At 42.9% G+C, this 22,752-nt stretch overlaps 1 protein-coding gene across 9 annotated transcripts in view; it reads left to right on the forward strand.

The window, feature by feature from the left end:
• UNC13B (unc-13 homolog B) overlaps positions 1 to 22,752 on the forward strand; it is a 252,575-nt gene that overhangs the window by 197,329 nt on the left and 32,494 nt on the right. For 8 of the 9 annotated variants that reach the window (XM_053908073.1, XM_053908071.1, XM_053908072.1 and 5 more), the window contains 4 exons: positions 16,785 to 16,831; positions 19,229 to 19,307; positions 21,866 to 21,940; positions 22,431 to 22,650. In XM_053908073.1, coding sequence (XP_053764048.1) covers positions 16,785 to 16,831; positions 19,229 to 19,307; positions 21,866 to 21,940; positions 22,431 to 22,650 — 421 coding nt within the window. Of the gene's footprint in view, positions 1 to 2,399; positions 2,521 to 2,612; positions 5,129 to 14,260; positions 14,284 to 16,784; positions 16,832 to 19,228; positions 19,308 to 21,865; positions 21,941 to 22,430; positions 22,651 to 22,752 lie in introns of those variants that run through there. The other variant, XM_053908074.1, reaches the window with a different exon arrangement.

Raw genomic sequence — 22,752 nt, forward strand, 5'->3', positions numbered from 1 at the left:
GGTTCTGGGCCTCACCAGCCTTTGAACAGAAAAACTTGCCTCCTATAGGTATCTGTCCCTTCTGCATGCTTTCAGACTGCCTGAGGGAACATGGCAAGCCCCTTGTCACCTGAGCAAAATACTGGGAACTGAATGTTTTGCTTCCTTTTTTAATCTTAAGGAAAAAGAAAAAAAAACTTCTAGAAGAAAATAGGATTAACAAAGAATGACACATGTCAGTGGTATGATTGCAGGCAGTGCTACAGACCATAAAAAGAGACTAGGAAAGATAGGAGTTTGGGGCTAGGATAGAAGTCATGGTTTACTCAAATCATACCTTTTATGGGTGGTGGCATGCTTCGTAACATTCCTGTGACTATTTTCCCTACTGTACAGGTGAGGAAACTAAGGAACAGAGAAGTCAGGTGTTTAATCCAAGATCATTGGTGAAGCAAGACCTGACTTAAGTCTTTTGATTTTCAATCTAGTAGAACTCGCTCATGGCTTCATGTGGTCTGGTCATACACAGAACTTTCATCTTGGTTCAGTAAGCAGTCTTTCTCTTTGAGACAAACTTGAAAGGCTGATTACCAGTTCCAGTCCTTATTGGGCCAGGGACCTTGTTCAAAGCTAAGATACCAAGACCAAAGCAGAGGCACCTAGACCTTGCACAGTTGGGGGGAGTAAAAGAGGGTAGCTTTGGAAATACAGATGTGCACTTGTGGAAGGAGAGAAGGAATAATTTGATGAATCAGTCTTAGAATTGGTACCTGTGCTGTTTAGACAGCTAGGCACTAATCCTAAGACCCAGCAGTTCTGGTTGTGCATATAGAACATCTCCTCTTTATCCCTCTCTCTCCCCCTGTCACAGAGTACAGTGAGTTGGCCTGATTAGGGATATAGCTGATCCTGGCCCTTTGAGACATAGGAGTAAATCAACAGTGCTTAAAAGGCATTAATTTGGCCTCTGCAGTGCCTCACAGAATGGGTAGCATCCTTAGGTGAGGAATTCCTAGATGGAGCAGAATTTTTAGATGAGCTACAGGGAAGAAGGGAAGACATGAAGTGGGAATTAATCTAGTTTCTGACTTTTGGTTCTTGGCCTAGTTATTTCCAGTAAAAGGGGTCAGTTTGATCTTTATCCCAAGTCTTGTGACTCATGCTTCTGATTCTTCCTAGTCTAGGAAAGCACAGTGCTTTTAACTTTTAAGCCCACAAACTGTAGATGGTGACCTTTCCTTAAAATGAATTCCTGTGGGAGCTGTCAGCTTGTGTTCTTCCCAGGCAATTTTCCCCTTTTGGGGTTAACTTGAGTACTGGGAAAAAGAAAGGGAGGCAGGAGTTGAGACAATTTAGAAATACAGATCAAATCTAGAAAATGGGGAAATCATCTCCGACTGAAGAACATGAAGGATTACATGTCTCCCACCAACCAGTCTTACCCCTCCCAGGGTAACCTAGCAGAGGCAGAAAGTATTGGCAGTCCCATGCATTCCTGGGCTCTTAGCTTTTCTCTTTGTACTTTATACTCTGCTCCTTCCCTACACTTTGCATGTTTCCAGTAAAAAGGAAATGGATAACCACCCCATATAAGGTAATAGTCATCTTTACCTCTGTGGTAGTCCCTGGTAGCTTAGGGTATTAGGGGCAAGTCTGGTGGCAAGCTGTCTTCACCTTTTTGGAGAACAGCAAAGGACTTTGGAGCCCTCTGATATAACCAACTTCCTTCCTGTCCTATGCATTGTTTTCTCTAGGCCAGAGGGCTAGAGCAATCCTCTGTTACTCTGGAAAATCACTTAACCTGGTGCTCTGAAAGAGGCATTAGACGAGATGCACTGTGGAGGAGGAAAGCCAAACCTGTGTGTTGATTAGGCTGCACCAAGCCCTTGGGGACTATTAAACGGAGTTCAGGACTCCAGGCTGTTCCTGAGCCTCCTTCATTCCCTGCTGTGTGTCCACCACATGTGTGTCTTTGGCCACATGCCCCTCCAGATCCAAACATGCTTAATGTTCCTGAGTCTGGACAATGACTATGCTTACATAATACCACCTTACTCTAGAATTAAGTTTAGAAAACTTTTTTTCTCCAAGTTTGAAATACTTGCCATGGTCTTTTCTCCAAGTGAAGGGTTGCTCCCACTGAGCAAAGGGAAAACACTTTGTGCTATAAGCACAGGCAGGAACCAACATCTGAGTTGCTGAGTTTTCACCAGAACAACCAACTGGGAAAATAAACATTGCATGTCTTGTCTTTGTCTTTCACTGTGTATGTAATTTGAGCTTTGGTAGTTAAACATCTATTTGTTCATTCCTGAACCCGACTCTATTGTTGAATTGTAAAGGTTCAGTCACTCGCTGACCTTACCCACCTACTTCCCAGGAGTTTGTCTTAATCTTGATGTTTTTGGGTATTTGCCCAGAACACAATGACTTGATACATCATTTCTCTGATGGGAAGCCAAGGAAAGAGAAGTGACTGCCTACAGCCTTTAAGGCCAGCATTGGGAGATAGGTCAGGGTTGACTTCTACAGTCTTAGAAGGTAATATTCTTATTCCTGCTTGACAGTTTGATTCAGATTAAAATTATTCTGCTGCTTTCTGACCTGAGTGCATTATTTTCCTTTTTCACTAGCTACAGGATAAGAGTCAAGCCAGGATCCAGGGACATGTGCCGGGTTTGGAGACTACACATGGGATCATTCCAGGCAGCACTGTGGGCTAAGCCCAAAACATCAGCCAGCCTTAATTGCTAGAAATAGACTGAAAAGACTAGGGCAGGTTATTGCCTTCCAGGACAATCTCTGGTAAGCATTCTGACCAGAAATAAAAGGAAGAAGCAGAGAATCCCTCAGACCCTGAGGGAAAAAATGAAACGATTGTTGCAAGAGTCAGAGGAGGAAATCATGGTCACCTTGGGACCCTCCTCCAGGCTGTCCCCAGATAAGGCTAAGTCAGAGACTATGTGTGGCATCAAGAGCAAGTCCTCAGGCCCTGCTGAATCCTTACCAGAGGACAGCTCCCTGCTCCCTCACTGTGGGTCCACAGCCTCAGCCATTAGTGGGGATAGAGATGGAGGCCTGGCCCAGCATTGCAGCTTTGAGCAGCAGACCAGCAGTCAGCTTCCTCTGGGCTCCACTGCCTGTGCTTCAGGGTCGGGCTCTCAGGACCTCTCATCTGTCAGCATTAGCACAAGCTGTCAAGAGCCCTCAGAAAGGAATCAAGCCAAGTCCCTTTTGTCCAGAGGCCCTCACCAAGGCTGCAGCTGTGAACAGCGAGAGCCTTTGGGGGATATAGTAGACTATATAATCAGAGAGCTACAAGGCATCAGCCGTCTCCAAACTGAAATTGCTGAACTGCAGCAGCACTTGAGCCAAGTCCGGGGTTCAGTGGATGAAGTGTCTAGCTGTGTAGACTCAGTTCTGAGTGAAATAGAAGGCTTGCAGGTGGGCAGCAGCTCTCTGCCTAAGGTATGTGTGGGGGAAAAGGCCCAGGAACCCCATGTGGACAGACCCAGTGAAGAAGCCATTCTGTATCTGTATGGACTTCCAGAGCAAGATGGGGAAAATACCATGGAGCTGGTGCACAGCTTCCTGGCCATGCACCTCTGTGTTAATGGCATGCAGTGCAACAGGTACATCAAAGAGGCTTACAGGGCAGGCAAAGCCCCAGCCCCCAGGCCTACTGTTGTGAAACTTGCCCATCTAGAGCACAGAGACTTCATCTTGCAGAAATCCATCCTTTTGCAGAGTGTAGGGGTCCGGATTGCCACCAAAGAAGAACCAAGCTGGCCACAGTGCTATAAGAATCCCCCAAAGGAGTCTCTGTCATTTTTGCAGCAACTTCAGGATCATAATTCAAATTCTTTAAACCAGCATGGATCACTTCTTCAGATGGAAACAGGGGACACAGGACCCATAACAGGAGCATCTCAAATGAGGGCTCAAAATCAACGCAGAGAACCTCAAACCCCTGAGCAGCAAGGCCTTTCCTTCCCACCCGAGAATAATTTCATAAAATCAAGTGATGTGTCTAAGCCAGGAGATGAAGTAAAAGGAACATTAGGAACCTCCCAAGTTATCACTGACAGTTGTGGTGGTGAGCTGACAGGGAAAGAGACTACTCTGTCCACCTTCCATCAATTTGAGGAACCTTCCCTAGTGTTAATCTCAAAAGAGGGTTCTGGGACATCCCAGGTTTTCAAACAGTCCAGCGAAGGATTTGAAGTATGTAGTGTAGGAAAAAGAGAAAACCACTGCAGCAATAAAAGCGAGGCTGGCAGCTGTCTGTCACTGTCTGGGTTGCTGAAGACAGAAGACGAGCTCCTGGCCTGTGAAGCTGGGCTTGATATTCTAAGCTCAAAGCAGCTTGAGGATCTTTTGACAGACAAGTCCAGAAGGTTTGCAACTCTGAGCCGTGATCGCATGATGGAGGAAATTATCATAGGGCCTGAGACTTTCAGTGACATGGTTCATATTGACTTGAATGAGGAGGAGGAACATGCTACTCAGGTCCTTAAAGATGTCTTTGAAAAGTCCTCCTGTGGTCTGGTTGGCTCGCAGGAGGATGAAGATCTAGAAATTAAGTTTTACAAAAGCAAGCTGGGCCGAGCAATTCATCACTTTCGTTCAGCTCTGCAGGGTGTGTTTCAGAAGCTTGAGAATAGTGGGTCCATCAGTCCTGAGGACCTGGAAAGCAATGAAAGTGGTTCTCAGTCAGAGAACAGTGATAGACTTCTTGGGACATTGAGTTCAGAGGGTGCTCAGGATTTCTCTGTGGAGAGCCCTGGGAGTCAGGAGAGTGAGAGCTTGCTCAGTGTGGTCTCTGGTGGAGTGGGCATCTCTTCACAGAGAGACCAAACCTTTCAGGATCCCAGCAACTTCTCTCTGGCTTCTAACTCCTCGCCTATTGCATACGCGTTGTCAGGTTTTGCTCTGGCTCCATGTCTGGGAAATGAAACTTGTTCCAGGCCTGAATCTCCCAAGCAGGGCAGACTAAGCCTAGAGCAAGTGTGTGCAGAGACCATCTACCTCAACAAGTGCATCAACAACTTTAAAAATGTTCTGAGAGAGAAAAGACTGAGACAGAAAAAACTTTTGCACGAGCTAGTACAGAAGGCAAACCATCTCTCAGTAGAAGACATACAGTCAGGTATTCCAAATCAATGTTTAATGGGGTCACAGCTGGCTGGGTATGGTCTCCATCAGACAAGTGTGAGACCCAGCTTGGTGGTGAGTTTCACAAGGTGATGGGGGAGGCCCACAGCTTAAATCCGTCTAAATTACTTGAATACAGATTTTTAAACTAATCCTGTGGGAACTGGAGTGAAAGAGGGTCTAAAGCAACAGGAAAGGGGTTCCTATCTCAAACAGAACTTCCAATCTTTTGGGGGTGGGTGCGGCTTTAGAAGCTACCTTTTTAAAAGAGGGAGGAACATGTGGGCAGAAGTAGTTTACAGCTGCAGGACTTTTAGGATATTCCAGTGTGAAGTTGGTGTGTAGGAGGCAGGAATGGGCATGTTGCTCACAGGCACTAGAGGGGCTGATGCAATCCTATATTGCATTTTAAAATTATTCTTTTCATGGGTTTCTTGCTGAGATAAGATTGCTAGTTCCCCAGGAGTTGATGGGCCATTGTAGGAATATCCCTTATCCTGAACTTTCTTCTTCCCAGTACTGGACTTCACACAGAACTTTATTTTCGACTTGAAGCTGTCCAGTGCTTTCCCTGCCCAAGAGCCATCTGCCTTTCACAGGTCATATTCCTTTTCTTCCATCTCCAGCTAAAGGCTTCTCACCTAAATTGGAGAATGGAATGGTTTTGAATCAAGAAATGAGAGAACTTTTTTTTTTCTAGGCAGCATGGAGATAATGTAGTTTTAAAATTATTTCTCCCAATCAAAATTAAATTTATCCAAAGAGCATATGCTGTATTCATCCAGTTTTGAATGTAAATGGGGTTGTCCTCTTATGCATATAACCTGATTAATGTTCTTAAGGGAGAATTAAAATTATGAAACATATTGTGTTGACAAAGGTGTGAGGAACAGGCACTCATACATTGCTGGTGGGATGGGAGTGTAAATTGGTATAACCTCTAAGGAAGACATTTGGCAAAATGTATCAGAATTCTACATACCCTTTGAGCCCCAGAATCACTTCCAGGAATATATCCGGCAGGTTTATTTTCACATGTGGAAAGGACATGTGTTCTATTTTTGAAGCATTGTTTTTAGTAGCAAAGAGTAAAAACAATGTTTGTTAAGAAAGACTGGCTAAATAACTTACTGGCACCCCCTAACAATGGGATACAGTACCATATAGCTATAAAAAGAATAAGGTAGCTCTTTACTGAAATGGAGATATCTCCAAGACATATTGCCATATGAAAAAAACAAGGTGCAGAACAGTATGTATAAGATGCCCCACATTTGTAGAAAAAAGAGAGGGAAAGAATATACAGACCCATAGTGTCTGTGTCTGTTTGTGTAGGATATCTAACAAAGATACATAGGACACTGATACCTAATTGCCCCTAGGGAAAAGTACTAGGTGAAAAACTAATGGGATGAAAAATAAATTTTTTTCCCACTGTATATCTTTTTATGCTTTTTAGAATCTGAATAATGAATGTAATACCGTCATAAAATTAAAAAAATCACATGCTCCTTTCAAATATCCCTAGATCTACTCCTTATAGCTTATCCAAAAAGTCTAGGGGCACCTGGGTGGCTCATTTGGTTATTTGTCTGACTCAATCTCAGCCCAGGTTTTGATCTCAGGGTTGTGAGTTCAAGTCCTGCACTGGGCTCTTCACTGGATGTGAAGCCTACTTAGGAAGGAAGGAAGGAAGGAAGGAAGGAAGGAAGGAAGGAAGGAAGGACGGAAGGACGGACGGACAAGTCAGTCTAAATTCCTTCACTTGGCATTCAGGACCATTACAGTTGGTCTCTAGTTTGCATTTGCAGGCTTATCTCTTTGTCCCACTATACTCCACCCAAAAGGAAACCCTGCTGTCTCACAAATTCACCTTGTACTTTCTGTTCTCAGCATATTCGCATATAGATGCTTCCTTCTAGTCTAAGGTGCTGTGTTCCTCAAATCAGCCTAGCAAAATTTAGTCCTTCATTGTATAGCCAAAAAAATATCACCTCTTCCAGAAAGCTTTCTATAATTCCTCAGCTGTAAGGGATTTCTTTCTCCACTTAACTTTGCAGCCCTTTTTCCTTCTCACTGGGCATTTAGAAATTTTTACATTACAGCAACAATAGAAACAACAAATATCAAAGCAGTACTTCCTTACCAGCTCCTTTAACCTTGGCGGTTGGTTGGTCGGTGGTCGATGTTAGCATGAACACCCAACACACTTGGGCTGACTTTTCAGCTTGCAAATTTCCCTTCTGAGTTGATACCCTGGTGGGTAATGCAGGATCTTGTGGTAGCTGTGGTAAGCAGGTGGTGGCAGCAGCAGTGATAATGAGACAAGGTAGGTTTTCTGAAGCACCAGTAAGAAAGCAAGCCAAAGTTCTGGGTCTTAGCCAAGATCAAGTCTGGCCTGTGGGCTCCAGGGGGAGCGGTGGAGGGTGCTGGGTCTAGGCCTGACTCCAGCAACATTCCATAGCGCAGGAAGAATGGAGCAAGGTGAGCACAAAGAACAGCCTTTCACCCACACACTTTTGTTAGAGTCCAGAACAGTAGCCACCCTAAGCTGGTAAACTGATTCAATATTAGTAACAGTGGCTACTACCACAATGGAACATTTAAGATTTCCCTTTCTTCACTGCTCTGCTTGGAACATTTTAGGGCCTAAGGTTACTAGTAGCTTACCACTGAGTTCTTATTTTTCATCCCTTATCTTCTCTTTTGGAGACTACATAGGCACTGTTTTAAGTACTGTCACATGCATTATATAAAAATTCGATTCTTTTATTTCTACTATTGTACCAAAATAGCTTTTGTCAAGGCCATCAGATGACCACCATATTGCCAAACTCCTGGTTCATTTTTAGTCCTCCTCTTAATCAGTCAATCAGCAACCTGACGTAATTGATTATGTCTGTCTTTTCATTCTAATAGCTTTATTGAGTTATAATTTACATGCCATAAAGTTCACCCTTAAAAAGTGCACAACTACTGTTTTTTGTTTTTTGTTTTTTTAGTATGTTCACCAAATTATGCAGCCATCAACTCCAGAACATTTCTATCACCCCAAAAAGAAACTCCTTTCCTATTAGTGGTCACTTTTCAATCTCCTTTGCTTCCAGCCTCTAGCAACCACTAATTGACTTTTTGTTTCTGTGGATTTGCCTATTCTGGACATTGCATATAAATGGATTCATATAACATGTGGCCTTCTGTGACTGGTTTCTTCCACTTAGCATATTTTCAAGATTCAACCATGTTGTAACATGTATCGATACTGTGGTTGGAATAATATTCTGTTATATGGATATACTATATTTTGTTTACATTCATCATTTGATGGGCATTTGGTTTGTTCTTTACTACTTTTTGGCTATTACAAATAATGTTGCTGTGAACATTTGTGTACAAGTTTTTGTGCAGACATCTTTTCATTCTCTTGGGTATATATTAGAAGTGGAATTGCTGGGTTATATGATAACTCTTGAGTTTAACATTTTCTCAGAAATTGCCAGACTGTTTTCCAGCGTGGTTGCACCATTTTACATTCCCACCAGCAAGGCATGAGAGTTCTAATTTCTCCACATCCTCGCCAACACTTATTAATGTTTGTGTTTTTTTATTTTACCCATCCTACTGGACGTGAGTGGTATCTTACTGTGGTTTGATTTGCATTTCCCTAGTGGCTAATGATGTTAAGCATCTTTTCATGTGCATATTGACCATTTTTATATTTTTTTGGAGAAATGTCTATTCAAATTGAGTTGTCTTTTTGTTGTTGAGTTGTAAGACAACTTTATATATTCTGGAACATGACCCTTATCACATATGTGATTTGTGAGTATTTTCCCACAATCTTTGTCTTTTCACTTTCTTGATGGAGTTTTTGAAGCATACATGTTTTATTTAACTTTTTTTTTTTTTTAAACCAGAACATGCACAAGTGGGGGAGAAGGGCAGAGGGAGAGAGAGACTGAGAATCTTAAGCAGGCTCCATGAGGAACATGGAGCTTCAATGTGGGGTTTGATCATGACCTGAGCTAAAGTCAAGAGTCGGATGCTCAACCAAGCCACCCAGGCACCCCTAAATTTTTTTATTGTGGTAAAATATACATGATATAAAATTTATCATTTTAAACATTTTAAGTTTATTCATGTTGTTGTGCAACCATCACCATCATCCATTATCCAGAACTTTTTCATCTTCCCCAGCTGAAGCTCTGTACCTATTAAACTAACTCCCTATTCTCCTCTCCCACAAATCGTTGGCAACCACATCTACTTTCTGTCTCTCTAAATTTGACTACTCTATGTACCTCATATAAGTAGAATCACACAATATTGGTCATTTTGTGGCTGGCCTATTTTACTTGGCATAATGTTTTCTCAAGGTTCATCCATGTTGTAGCATGTGTCCTTTCTTTTTAAGGCTGAATGGTATTCTGTTGTATGTGTATATATACCACATTTTGTTTATCCATTCATTTGTAGATAGACACTTGGGTTTCTTCCACCCTTTGGCTATTGTGAATAATGCTGCCGTGAACATGGGTGTATAAATATCAGTTTTGAATCCTCACTTTCATTTCCTTTGGGTACATAACGAGAAGTGGAATTGCCATATTGTTTTCTACAGTGGCTGCGCCATTTCGCATTCCTACCAACAGTGCACAAAGGTTGTAATTTCTCTACATCCTTGCCAACAGTTGTTACTTCTTTCTCTCTTTCTCTCTCTCTCTCTTTTGTGATAGCCATTATAATGGGTATGAAATAGAGTGCAAAAGTTTTAAATTTTGATGGAATTCAATATATATTTTTCTTGTGTGGATTGTGTTTTTGATTTCCTAGTTAAGAAACCATTGTCTAATCCAAGGTTGCAGAGAAGTAACCTTGTTTTTTTCTTTTTAAAAAAAACATATTTTTTAACGTTTATTTTTGAGAGAGAGAAAGACAGAGTGTGAGTGGGGAGGGGCAGAGTGGGAAACACAGAATCCAAAGCAGGCACCAGGCTCTGAGCTGTCAGCATAGAGCCTGATGTGGGGCTTGAATTCATGAACTGCAAGATCGTGTGACCTGAGCCGAAGTTGGACACTTAACCCACTGAGCCACCCAGGCACCCGTCCTATGTTTTTTTCTAAACGTTGTTTAGTTTTAGCTCTTTTAGGTCGATGATCCATTTTGAAATAATTTTTGTGTGGTGTTTGGGAGATAGGGATCCAACTTGATTCATATGCATATGGATATTCAAACACCATTTGTTGAAAAAAACTCTCTCCATTGAATGGTCTTAGCACGCTTGACAAAAATCAACTGACTGTAAATTTTAGAGTTTATTTCTGGATCCTCAATTCTATTCCATTGATCTTTTAGTCTGTCCTTATGCCTCAGGTGCTTCTTTTTGAAAAACTTTCTTCACTTTGTTTCCAGACCACCTCTCTGTATTGGTTCTTCCCCAGTTCTATATTGACCATTCCTTCTTCACCATCTTTGTTGGTCCCCCCTCATTTTCCCAATCTTGTAGCATCCCAGGATTCAATCCTGATTTCTTGTTATTCATACTCATGGTCTAGATAATCTCTTTCAATATCATGAGTTTTATAAGTATTCCCAGATTTATATCTCTGGCCCAGACATCTTCCATGAACACCCGACTCTACATCTACTTAACATTCCTATTTGGAAGTAAATAGGCGTATCAGATTCGACATACCAAAACCAAACTCCTGGTCCTTTTCCCAAGCCCCTGCCAAACCAACTTTTCCTATAGTCATCTTACCAGTAAACAGCAACTCGATTCTTAGAGCTGCTCAGGCCCAAATCCGTAGAGTCATTCTTGGCTTTTCCTTTTTTCTCATAGCCCACATCCAATCAGTTAGTAAATCTGCCTGCTCTCCCTTTAAAAGGTAACCTAAAACTTACCACTATTTCTGCCTTAACCACTAACTATCCTTGTCTAAGTCACCATTTTCTCTTACCCAGATGATTTCATAGCCTAACTTGTCTCTCTGCTTCTACCTTTGTTCTACAGTCTGTTTTCCCCACAGCAATCAGAGTTTGTAATCCTTACAAAACATGAGTTAGATCATATCACTACTCTGTTCAAAAGCTTCCATTGATTTTTCAGTATCAGAATGAAAGCTAAAGTGCTTATGAGCTTGCAGAGCCCTATTTGAACCAGTACTCTATTGCAGACTTGCTGTTCCTCCACACCGGCTATGCTCTCACCTCAGGCTTTGGGCTTGCTGTATATTCTGACTGGAGTACTTTTCTCCTAGAACTCTGAATAGCTTCTTCACTCATTTCCTTTTGGTCTCTGCTTAGATGTCACATTATCAATAAGGCCTTCCTGACAACCTTTTGTAAAACTTTAATAGTAACTGTAGCATCACCACAGGGGCATTATCTTTTACCCTTACCTGAAGTTTGCAGCAGAGTCTCTATAGATCCTGGCACCAAATGCCTGTTTTAAATTTTGGCTTTGCCACTTGCTGTGACTTTAGGCATGTTTTTTAACTTCTGTGATAATCTTCAGTTAAACAACAAAAAAATTGAGATAATAGTATTTACCCAGTAGAGTTGTTGAGAGAAATAAATGAGCTTACTCTAATAAAATGTCAGATACATGATGTGTTCACTTAATGTTAGCTACTTTCATTGTCTTCATGATTATTAATCATCAGCTCCTACTCTAGAATAGAAACTTATCAAGATCAGGGAGTTTGTTTCATTCTCTGCTGCATCACCAGCACTGAGGACAGTACCTAGTGTGTAGTAGGTTCTCAATATGTACTTGTTGAAGAAATGAATCCTTGCTGTAACTTTAGGAGGTAGAGTTCTTATCTGCTTTTTACAGGTAAGGAAATGCAGGCTCATATTAGTGGAGGGCCTCAAGTCTTTTCATTCCCAACTACAATGGAGTTAAGATTGTTTTAATGATGAGGAAGTATGTCCCTTCCTTATAAAATGGACTGTCTGGAAGAGTGCTATCATTCTTAGGGGTCAGGCAATTTTTTTTTTTTTTCCCTAGACATATAGCACTTAAACTGAAAACTAAATCTAAGTAGAAAAATATTAAGGCATTTTAAGAAGTTAGGAAGCACAAAAAGTTTGACTCTTAACAAGAAAGGTTTTGTGGGATGCCTGGGTGATTCAGTCAGGTAAGAGCCCCACTTTGGCTCAGGTCATGTGACCTTATAGTTGGTGAGTTCCAGCCCTACATTGGGCTCTCCGCTATCAGGGCAGAGCCCACTTCTACAATCCTCTGTCTCCTCTCTCTCTGCCCCTCACCCCCCCCCCCCGCCCCCCCCAGTCGCAGCGTGCATGCTCTCTCTTTCCAAAATAAGCATTTTTTTAAAAAAAGAGGGGCACCTGGGTGGCTCAGTTGGTTAAGCGTTCTACTTCAGCTCAGGTCATGATCTCGCAGTTTGCAAGTTCGAGCCCCACGTCGGGCTCTCTGCTGTCAGCATGGAGCCTGCTTTAGATACTCTGTCTTCCTCTCTCTGCATCTCCTCTGCTTATGTGCGCACTCTCTCTCTCAAAAATAAATTTAAAAAAAAGAAAAGAAAAGGTTTTGTTATATTTGTCTAGTCAGTGGGACAAACTAAAGAGCTAATACAGCAGTTCCTTGCAGTCTGGAATATGGTACAGGCTACTGGCTAACAGACCTACGTTTTTCTCTGGTGATTGGCAAAAGACATGTTCTGAGAAGCTGTTGTTTTCTAAGTCCTCAAAGTTCAGTTCCTTTAACTACATACAAATGCTGGGAGATGTGCTAAGCCCTCAGGCTACAAGGGTAAAATTGTATATATATATATATGGAGAGCCTTGACAGCCTTGTCAGCAGATTCTTAGGTATTATGGGGAACTCTGGGGAGAACAGAAAGACACAAAGTAACTTTGACATGATGTATACAGTGTATTTTCAAGATAGTGGAGGAGGAGAGAAACCTTTCCAATTTGAATCACAGGGTCAGTTAAAGTGTTCCTTGCCTAATTTTCATTTTCAAAGACAGCAGAATACAATAAGGGAGGTGGGTGTAAATGTAGGAGAGATATGACCCATTCCAGCAAGTGTCTTTTGCATCGCATTCACCTTCCTATAGCTGCACTATTTTGGAGGATTCCTATTCCTGAATTAACTCTTCTGTCAGGTCGGGTGACCCATTATGTCATCAAAAATAGCTGAAAAATTGGAAACTTAGGAATTAGTTTTTATGATTCTCCCTTTTACTTGTTATGTAATGTCAGTGGATCTTTAAAAGGGAGGGAAAAGAAAGAGGGTAGCTGATCAGCCCAGGTGAATGTACTTGCCTTAGAGAAGGAAACCTGTGGAGCTATCCATATGTGGCCTAGAGACAATGTAGTCTGATGATTAGGAGGAGTAATTTCTGGACTTTATCTTCCTTTTCTGTGACTTGCTAAAGCCCTTCTGGAAGCATCAGTTTCCTTTGGAGAATTGTTCTGGATTTAATAGATAATTAGGCCTGGAGTTGCCATCACGGTTTTGTCATCTAGATCATGGTAACTTTGTAGGTCAGTGGCCAGTGGATGCCCCCAACTATGGCCTTTGAGTATCCCGGTCCTAGCCTTAACTCCAGGCCTTAACCTGGCCTAACTTAACTCAGGCTTTGGGAAAACAGGCCAGGGTTACTGGGCAAATGCATGGCCTGCATTGTGAAATGGAAAGGGTTCAGTCACCAGGCCTTTGGCGTTTGAGGACTTATCCCAGATCCAGAGTGCGCTCATGTAGCTTCCAAGGAAGGAACTCCCTCTGTGCTTAGCCCAGATCAGATAGCCTGTTGGAGTGGCCCTTGGTAACAAAGTGTGTGGCACTGGTTTCCTTGATGCTGCATGCAGGCCACTTTGGAAAGGGAAGAAAGGTGATTGAAATCCCCAGGCAGGCTTTGTCCTTTAGTTTGAGTAGCCAAACCAGGAATGGTCTAAACTAAAAGGAGGGGCCAGTCAATAGGGGAGGTAAGGATTCTTGGAGTTAGGCTCTGTGAACTAACCAGTTGTTCAGAGAATCTCTTCCTTTCCTCCATGTCCCTTAAGGTTTAGCTGGCATTTTCTTTGGGTTCCGTGCTATGGGACTGAATCTACTAACCTTTCTGCCCTTTTTTCCCTGCTTTCTCTCTCCTTGCAGAAGGAAAGCGAGGAGCCATTCAGGTTGTGCCTCTGGCCCTTTGGGTCCTTTGTGTTGTCTATCTTCTACCCTTCTCTCCTGAGCACAGTGTGTGTGTGTGCGTGTGTGTGTGTGTGCGCGCGCGTGTGCGTGTGGACGAACACATGCACGCACACACACACGTGATCTGTGCCTCTGAGCTTTGGCTCATGTAGATAGTCTGTTTTTCCTAAAAGCAGTTTGTGGGCATGCTCCATTTTTGTGTATGCTCCTGCAGACATCCCTGGAGCACAGTGTGAGAATGTGTGTGCCAGCATGGTGCACATTCAATGTAGCATGTGTGTGCTTATACTTGTACTCAGTTTGACTCCCCCAAACACTGATTGCCTTCTCTTCTATTTTGCACAGTGTTTGTCCATTTTTTGCTTGTTGCTGCAGGTTGGCATATGCTGTAAACCCTTGCTGAGCCCAGCATGCATACACTTTGTATTTGAGAGCAGGAATTGCTGTAGGCATTTTGTGCCTCTTGCCTGGGGCCCTAAGTGTGAATGTGCTTTGTGCTTCTGAGCAGGTTTCTTGGTCTCTCTGTGAACACAAGCTTCTGTAGACCTGTGATGTGGTTCCCCCATGCCATGTGAATGCATTGTATAAATCATGCTGTGCACTGGTTCTTGAAGACCGTGAGGGTTTGCTTTTGCTTGTGATTCAGGCCCGGGTGAACACTGAATATCCTTTTTCGAATGGGTGTGCGCACATGCTTTATCGCCCTGTGTGCAGGATCCATGATCACCTTGTGTTTCTCTCAGGCATAAGTTGTGTCTATGAATGTACCCGCTGTAGGTACTTTATCTAGACCACCTCTCATTCTCACAACCCTCCTTCAGTACCTGTGTGTGCATGCTCTATGCTTTTGTCTGCAGGCTTCTGCAGACCCACTGTCCCCTCTAAGCACAGGAAATGTGTATGATCTGAGTTTGTTGAACCCTGGTTCCCAGAGACTTTTTGTGACTTTGTTTCCTTAAGGTCAGTGGTTTCTGGCAAACATCTAATTTTAGGTAGGAAATAAAAATCTCCTCAGTACAGTGACTGTTTCCAAAGGGAAGGTAAGTTCTGTGTGGTAGGATCTGGGGATTTAGGGATAGGCTACCCCTCAAAAGCAACCTTAGGGGACTTGCATTATCCACTTCTGGTTTCCTTTGGGGCCTGGCTGTCCTTTTGCCAGTATCATCTCACCCACAGAACCAGGGCAAGAGCCAGATAAGGTAAAATGGGTTCGTGAAGGGCTGTAGTCAATAGGCAGATAAGCTTACTTAGAATCCAGACAACCTGAGAACGGTCTGAGAAGGGTCTTACATCCAAAGTTCATCTTGAGCCTTACTGCTGACCCAGGGTAATTCTTACCCACTTTTACATTACCCAACACCATGCCTGTCCTACCTCTCCCTTTTCTACTCTGTTTTACCTAATTTTATCCATAACTTCTCCCAGCCAGGGCCCTCCCAAAACTTTACCCCCTGTACAAGTTAAATACCTTACTTTGTCTCCCTTGTCCTAGAGCACATTTGGTCCAGGATAGTTAACTGGACCCCAGGTTTTAGGAGGCAGGAAAGTTTTGGGGAGTTTAGGGGACAAGAAGGGGGCACAAAGCCCCAGACCTGCTAGCACTAGCTCTGTTTGAGCCTAAACAGCATTTACCATTGGTTCTCTAGAAAGCCCTAGAAGCTTTGGAACTTTCTGTCTACACTGCTTTGTTTTTTTTTTTTTCTGTGTGTGTGTTTTTTAATGTTTGTTTTTGGGTTTTTTGTTTGTTTTTGTTTCGGTTTTTTGCTTGTTTGTGGAGAAACATTTAAAAACTGTTTTCAGGCAGTTTCTTCTTTGAATTATTTGGTACCTCAGTTTTCAACTTCTCATTGTAGAGCTCATAAACAGCACCAGAATGATAATCTAAGTATCCAACCTGCCCTGGGTTTTCTTGTCATATATAGAGACCTTATCAAATGTAGAATGTCTGTGAGTTAGGGCTTCAAGGAAGCCTGAACAAAGTCAAATCACAAGATGAGATGGGAGTCCAGAAGAACCAAGTCGCCACTCTGTGATAGCTAAGGGAATTTAGGAATATAACTAGAAGAAGGCCAGACTCTATATGAAGTGGTCCTTTTGCTTAAGCGGGGCCTGGAAGCCTAACTGGATCTTTTTGTTTTTTTGGCCTTGGCTTACTGTTATATATACCAGTGAATTGTGTGAGGGAGATAGAAGTTCTGATAGTTCTCACACTCCCAGTGGACCTTAGCCTTAGAGCTTGACCTTATATCCTTCCTATTCACTGGGGAGAAGGGAGACAAAGTAGCACTCATTTTGGCAACCTGCTTGTTGCTCTGGCTCATCAGGGCATTTGCTTAGACATCAGTCTGGCTATGTCACCACATTGTGTATGTGACCTACTCTTCTCTGAGATTCCTACTTTACTGCTTACTGCCTGACCAAAGAAATATGGCTGTCTCCCATCTTTTCTAGGATTTAACTTTTTTTCTATCTCTTTTTAAAGATTCCAGACGATGGTAACCCCTCTCTGCCCCAGTGGCTCCCAGGAGGGTAAGTGATTCCCTACAAGATTTCTAGGTTTCTGTGGATTTTACAGTCTCTCATGCTGCTTCTAGCTTCCCCCTGAGAAACAGTAGAAAACACTCCATAAGTTGGGTCCTGGGAAAGAAGAAGCTCTGCTATAGGGATTGGTTGGTTCTCTGAGGAGAGGGAAGAACTTTGCAGATTGACTCCTCAAAGACAGAAGACAGAGCTTTATAGCATGGTTCCCCTGAAGCAGGGGAGGGAGCTTTGGGGCTTCCCTATCTTTGCCTCTAGAATTTGATTCAATGCATCATAGTTAGTGATAACCCTTTTAGGTATAAAAGAGGAAACTAGAAAAATATCTGCATTTGACACAGTTCTCTTTTATTCCATTGTTGATAGTGTAGCTGATTAGATTACTCTCTGGGCTCTGTCCTGCTTCAGCTGTTGTGAGTCACCTACTTACTCCATTCTACTCTTGTCAAGACATAAGTAGCATCCCTTAGGAGCTCTGTGTGTTCTGTCTGTGCTTCTTGTTTGGGAGTTTCACACCCATGTGACTGCAGCAAAGAGTCATTTTCAGCTGCTCAACTGCTGTCTATAACTGACTATTCCCAAGAGAGAAAAGAGTTTAAGTGCCCTCCCCCACCTCTCCCTGGCACATACACTGTCCATTATTTCTCAGGATCTTCCTTTTCTCCTTGTCCCATAAAAGACATAAGACGTATGTTCTTCTGACATAATAATTTCCAGTGGCTGCCTTCTCTCCCTCATGATCAGGGAAGAAATAAGAACAGATCATAAAGTTACCTACTAAATTTTTACATACTCCTTTTCCTTGTGATTTTTGTGTGTGTGTGTGTGTGTGTTTTTAATAGGTCATGGGAATAAGCTATCCTTCTCTTGTCTAAAGCTCATTTATGTTGCAAGAACCTTGAGTGGTGCATAGTATAGTTTTTAGAATTAGCCACAAACTTGCTACTTCAACAAGCCCTTCCTCAGGACTTTAGCTTTTTTTTCTAATGATTATAAAATACATACATGATAATGGAACATATCTAAGCTATTTTTAAATGGGGCCATGCACTGATTTTCTAAACGCCTTCCTGTCATCTTTCCTTCAGCTTAGTCCTTAGAAGTTGTCACAAGTTGAGAACTTCCCTAGCTCTGGTAGTCTCATTGAAAGCAAAGTTCATTTCCTGTGCTCAGGAAGCTAGTTTATTAGAAATCAACATAGCAGCTTGTCTGTTCCAACTCTTGGCCTTGATCTAATTTATGGCTCCATTCTTTACCTATATAGCTTGCTGGCAGTACTTATTTTTCTGCAGCATGTCTCTTTTTAGATCGGTTATGGTGTACCATGTAACTATCTTACCACCTTCCCCATCTCCTTCTTTTCATTAAAGCCAAGTATATGAGTTCTTTTCTTTGAGGTTCGGAATGACAACTCCTAAAAGGTTGGAAAAATTTTGTAGTTCATTCCCCTTGTTTTATAGAATTGGCGTCAAGACCCAAAGAAAGGAAGGAATTTTGGCAAAGGACATAGAGTGAGTTAGTAGAAAAGTTGGGTCTAAAACCCGGGTTATCTCATTGTGAGAATGGTGTTCCAGGATGTTCTCTGTAATTTTATTCATATAATTATGGAAGAAATGGCAAAGAACAACAGAATGCATAGAAATGGTATAAAAGTTTTAGAAATCTCCAGTTGCTCCAACTGTAATTTTTTTTTCCTGGTCCCTGCTGATGTATCCACAGGGCTAGGCTAGACTTTCAGAGTCCTTTTATTGTTTCCTTCCTAAATTTTGTTTCTTTCCCCCTCTAAATGGTTATTTGGAAGTCTCCTATCCCACTTATCCTCCCTCCACTTGGTTATGCAAGCTCCTCTCCATGGAGACCTTTTTCTTCAGGATGCTTGAATGGACAGAAGTGGTGACTCTTTTACTCAGGATGGAGAAAGTCTCCTTCTACATATCATTAGCAGTCTTTCTCACGTAGGCAGCAGCTCTTCTGTAGAGCCATTCCTGTGGGCTCTGTTCTAGCACAGGCCAGGAAACACTTATCTTTGGGGAGCAGAGTCTGTGGCCTGAGTCTAGGGAGGGGCCCTCTTAACTACCAATTCCCTCCTTGCATTATGCAGCACAAGGGCCTTCAAGTAAACAGAGGTGCCTTGAAGTGTCCTTGTGGGATAAAAGATCTCTCTGTTTTTGGCTGAAATTATAGAAGGAAACATGGAGGGGCACCCCGAGAGCAGATTCCATTGCTCATCATTCCATGGTTTTATTTCTCTCACTTTGTGTCTTCCTTACCCCTCTCAAAGGCACATGGTGGAAATCAGTTCATCTTCCTCTGGGGAGAGGGTGAGCAAGGAGAATAGAACACTGAACCTGCCATAACAAGTCTTGACATATTTTCTTCTCCCCTTAGGCCAGCTGGAGGGCTCTATGGCATTGACAGCATGCCAGATCTACGTAGAAAGAAGCCACTGCCACTTGTCAGTGATCTGGTGAGTGACTCTTTGAAGACTTAGGCTATAGGGTTTGGGTATCTCCCATTAGGCCATGGCATATTATCAGGACTGGTAGTGGTCCATTTAGTGACAGATATTGGTCTGAAGATCAATCATTTAAAGCTTTACTGAGACTTAGTGATGAGACCTTAGTTGGACCTTATTTCCTTATTAGAGCCCCAGGTTCTTCATTAGCTAAAGCTCCTACCTGGAACTATAGGTTGGGCCCTCAAACCTGGGTTATCTCAAACCAGAGTTGTCTTCTAGGTATCTTATTCCTCTGGGTTTCTCTGTAGCCTCTTTTGATGACCTGGAATGGAAATTGCCTCTAGCCCTGACCTATATCATTGAGTTTAGCAATGAGCACCACTGATGCTACTCCTTAAAGATAAAGTGATGGTCTCCTCCCAAGACATAGACTTGCTGGAGTATTTTTGTGTCCCTAGTACTTAACTCAGAGTCTGGCACTGAGAGGTAATGATAAAAAAATTGTAGAATTGAATTGAAACAGGCTTAAGAGTTAAAGCTGATCTCAGGACCTCCAGGATGACTGGAAGCTCCCATCTTGGATTATACCTCCTGTGGCAGGATCAACTCAAGGAATTTTGCATAGCCTAGTGGGTAGTGAGGGGTGAAGTGGGGGCCAGGGTCCCCCACAATCCTAGAGCTCAAAAGCTAGAAGTTCAGTAAGACTTGAACCCCTTTTCTTAGTACCATTTTCTGCTCCTGTTTTCTGTCCCCACCCCCCATTCAGTCTATTTTGCTTTTTCTATGCACTCCTTTTCCCATTTCTCCTTCATTTCCTGCTTTTTTCCCCTCTACCAGTGTCTCTCTCCTTAGTTGGCTGAATGGAAATATCCTCTGCCATTTTCTCTTGTTGTTTTTTTTTTTTCTTTCCTTCCTTTCTTTCCTACTGCTTGTGTATCTTTTCCTTTCTCTTTTTCCTCCTTTCTAATATACCTCTCTTTTTACCATCAAGCTGGTTGGATAAAGATGAGTTTTGATGTCATCTCTTCTTTATTACTTTATTTCATTATCTTGCATCTCTTTTTTCTTTTCATACTTTTTCTCTGCTTCTACCCCACCCCACCTTTTTGTACACCAGCTCTTCTTTGCTTAACTAGTTGGATAGCAGTATCTTAGTCATGTCTTACTTTCATCCTCCATATTTTAACCTTGCCTATATTTCATTTTCTGGCACAACTCTCCTTAGAGTAGAAGCTCTAGGTGCTGGATAGCTGGCTGGATTGAAGATAATTTTTAGTGGATAGAGGCAGAGGGGGTTGGGATGTTGTACCCTACATGGATCAGACTACTGGGAAGACTACCTCCCAGTTGCCTCTGCTAGTTTTTTCATGCTTTTGGGGGTGGCTTTAACATCCTGTTGTTCCTTTCTCTGCTCTCCTCTGCACAGGCTATGGTGAGTGTTTCCAGAGCCCCTTTCCATCCTCTTTAAGAATCTCAAACCACCCGGGCCCTTCCCAACTGTTTTTCCTGTTTAGGCTGATACACTTCCTGCCTACCCAGTGTCCACCCTCCAGGGGCTGTTCTTAAAGCTTGGGTTTGGCAGATAACATGAGGCCCCTCTACACAAGGGCTTAGCTAGCAGAGCAGTCCCAGCTCTCAGACTTAACCCCCTGCCCTGGTTGATTTGACTGTGGTTATGTTGCCCCTTTAGCTGAGTATCTTGCTCATTTGGGCTGCTGGCCTCTATAGCCACCTGGGACTGTGTGGGCAAGGGGTGGTACCCAGGGATAAAGGATAGCATGAAATTGTTCTCAGTGATGGTTTTTTTTGTTTTTTGTTTTTTTGTTTTTTTTGTGTGTGTTTATTTATTTTTTGAGACAGAGAGAGACAGAGCATGAATGGGGGAGGGTCAGAGAGAGAGGGAGACACAGAATCTGAAGCAGGCTCCAGGCTGTGAGCTGTCAGCACAGAGCCTGACGCGGGGCTCAAACTCACGGACCATGAGATCATGACCTGAGCCGAAGTCTGACGCTTAACCGACTGAGCCACCCAGGCGCCCCTCAGTGATGGTTCTTAAATGTGGCTATGTCATAGTTTATTCTATTCTTAATGATGTATTTCCTACTATAATTCTAAACTTGTCATTTTCCTTTGTCTTCCTATACACAAGGGGTGGGAAACCTAAAAAGAGTGAAGGAAAGAGAGAGTCTTTGCATGATAGGTACCCTAAGAGAAGTGTCATTCTGACATTGTTAGAATAGTCTCCTAAGGGCCTTGTGTTTTGGATCTTTTTTTTTTTTAATATAATTTATTGTCAAATTGGCTTCCATACAACATCGAGTGCTCATCCCAACAAGTGCCCTCCTCAATGCCTGTCACCCACTTTCCCCTCTCCCCCATCGTCTGTCAACCCTCAGTTTGTTTGGTACTCTTATCACCTATTACCCATGGGTGGTTCCTGTGAATGACAGTAAAATCAGAAGGTAGTAAGTCAAGCAGTCAAATCACTTTGGTCACTGAAACTCCTTTGCCAGGAATTTGCCAGCCCTTGGCAGTAGCCAGGGCTGACAGCCGGTCTTCTCTCATAGTCATTGGTCCAGTCCCGGAAGGCAGGGATTACTTCTGCAATGGCTACACGCACATCTCTCAAAGATGAAGAGCTGGTAAGTGACCCACGGGCTGTCATGAGTTCACTGGCCTAAAGACTGGTAGCCACTCTAACTGAGAATTCATGAGTGTTAGGCACACATTGTTAATGAAACAGATAAATAGCTTTGTGTCTGAGTTTTCCATACTAAAAGAGGCAAGGGGTCAGAACAGAGGTAAGCCCAAGTCTTATATTGGAGTATGTGACCACTGAACTCAGGGTTTTATGGTGGGCCTAGTACCCTCTGTTTTCCTAGAAAGCTTGAATGCTGGGAAAAGGTTCAGATGTAGCATTTGGGTCAGATCTCTCTTGGATGACCAGGAGCACATGACATTGAGGGGCTTCTTTCTTCCAGGGGCTTCTTGGCTGTGGGCTGGGCCAGGCTAGAGTATTTCCTTTATTGCCAGAGGAGAAACCAGGGTCTTGATTACCCTGCAGGGATCTCAGTTCTGGTATCTCTTAGAGACCTAAAGTTGCTGGCGGGTGATGGGGTATGTGTCTTTCAGAAATCCCATGTGTATAAGAAAACCCTGCAGGCCTTAATCTACCCCATCTCGTGTACCACACCCCACAACTTTGAGGTCTGGACGGCCACTACCCCTACCTACTGCTATGAGTGTGAAGGTCTGCTCTGGGGCATTGCCCGGCAGGGCATGCGCTGCAGTGAGTGTGGAGTCAAGTGCCATGAGAAGTGCCAGGATCTGCTCAACGCCGACTGCCTGCAACGTGAGTGTCCCTGTGGGATGAGGGGTATAGAGCAGGGGCAGCAGGCCCTCTCCCAAATAGTCTTGCAACAAAGAGCTAGGATGGCTCAACTATCATTCCTCT

Source organism: Panthera pardus, unplaced genomic scaffold (assembly GCF_024362965.1).
Source record: "Panthera pardus isolate Hobbes unplaced genomic scaffold, ASM2436296v1 HiC_scaffold_20, whole genome shotgun sequence".
Taxonomy (NCBI): Eukaryota; Metazoa; Chordata; class Mammalia; order Carnivora; family Felidae; genus Panthera; species Panthera pardus.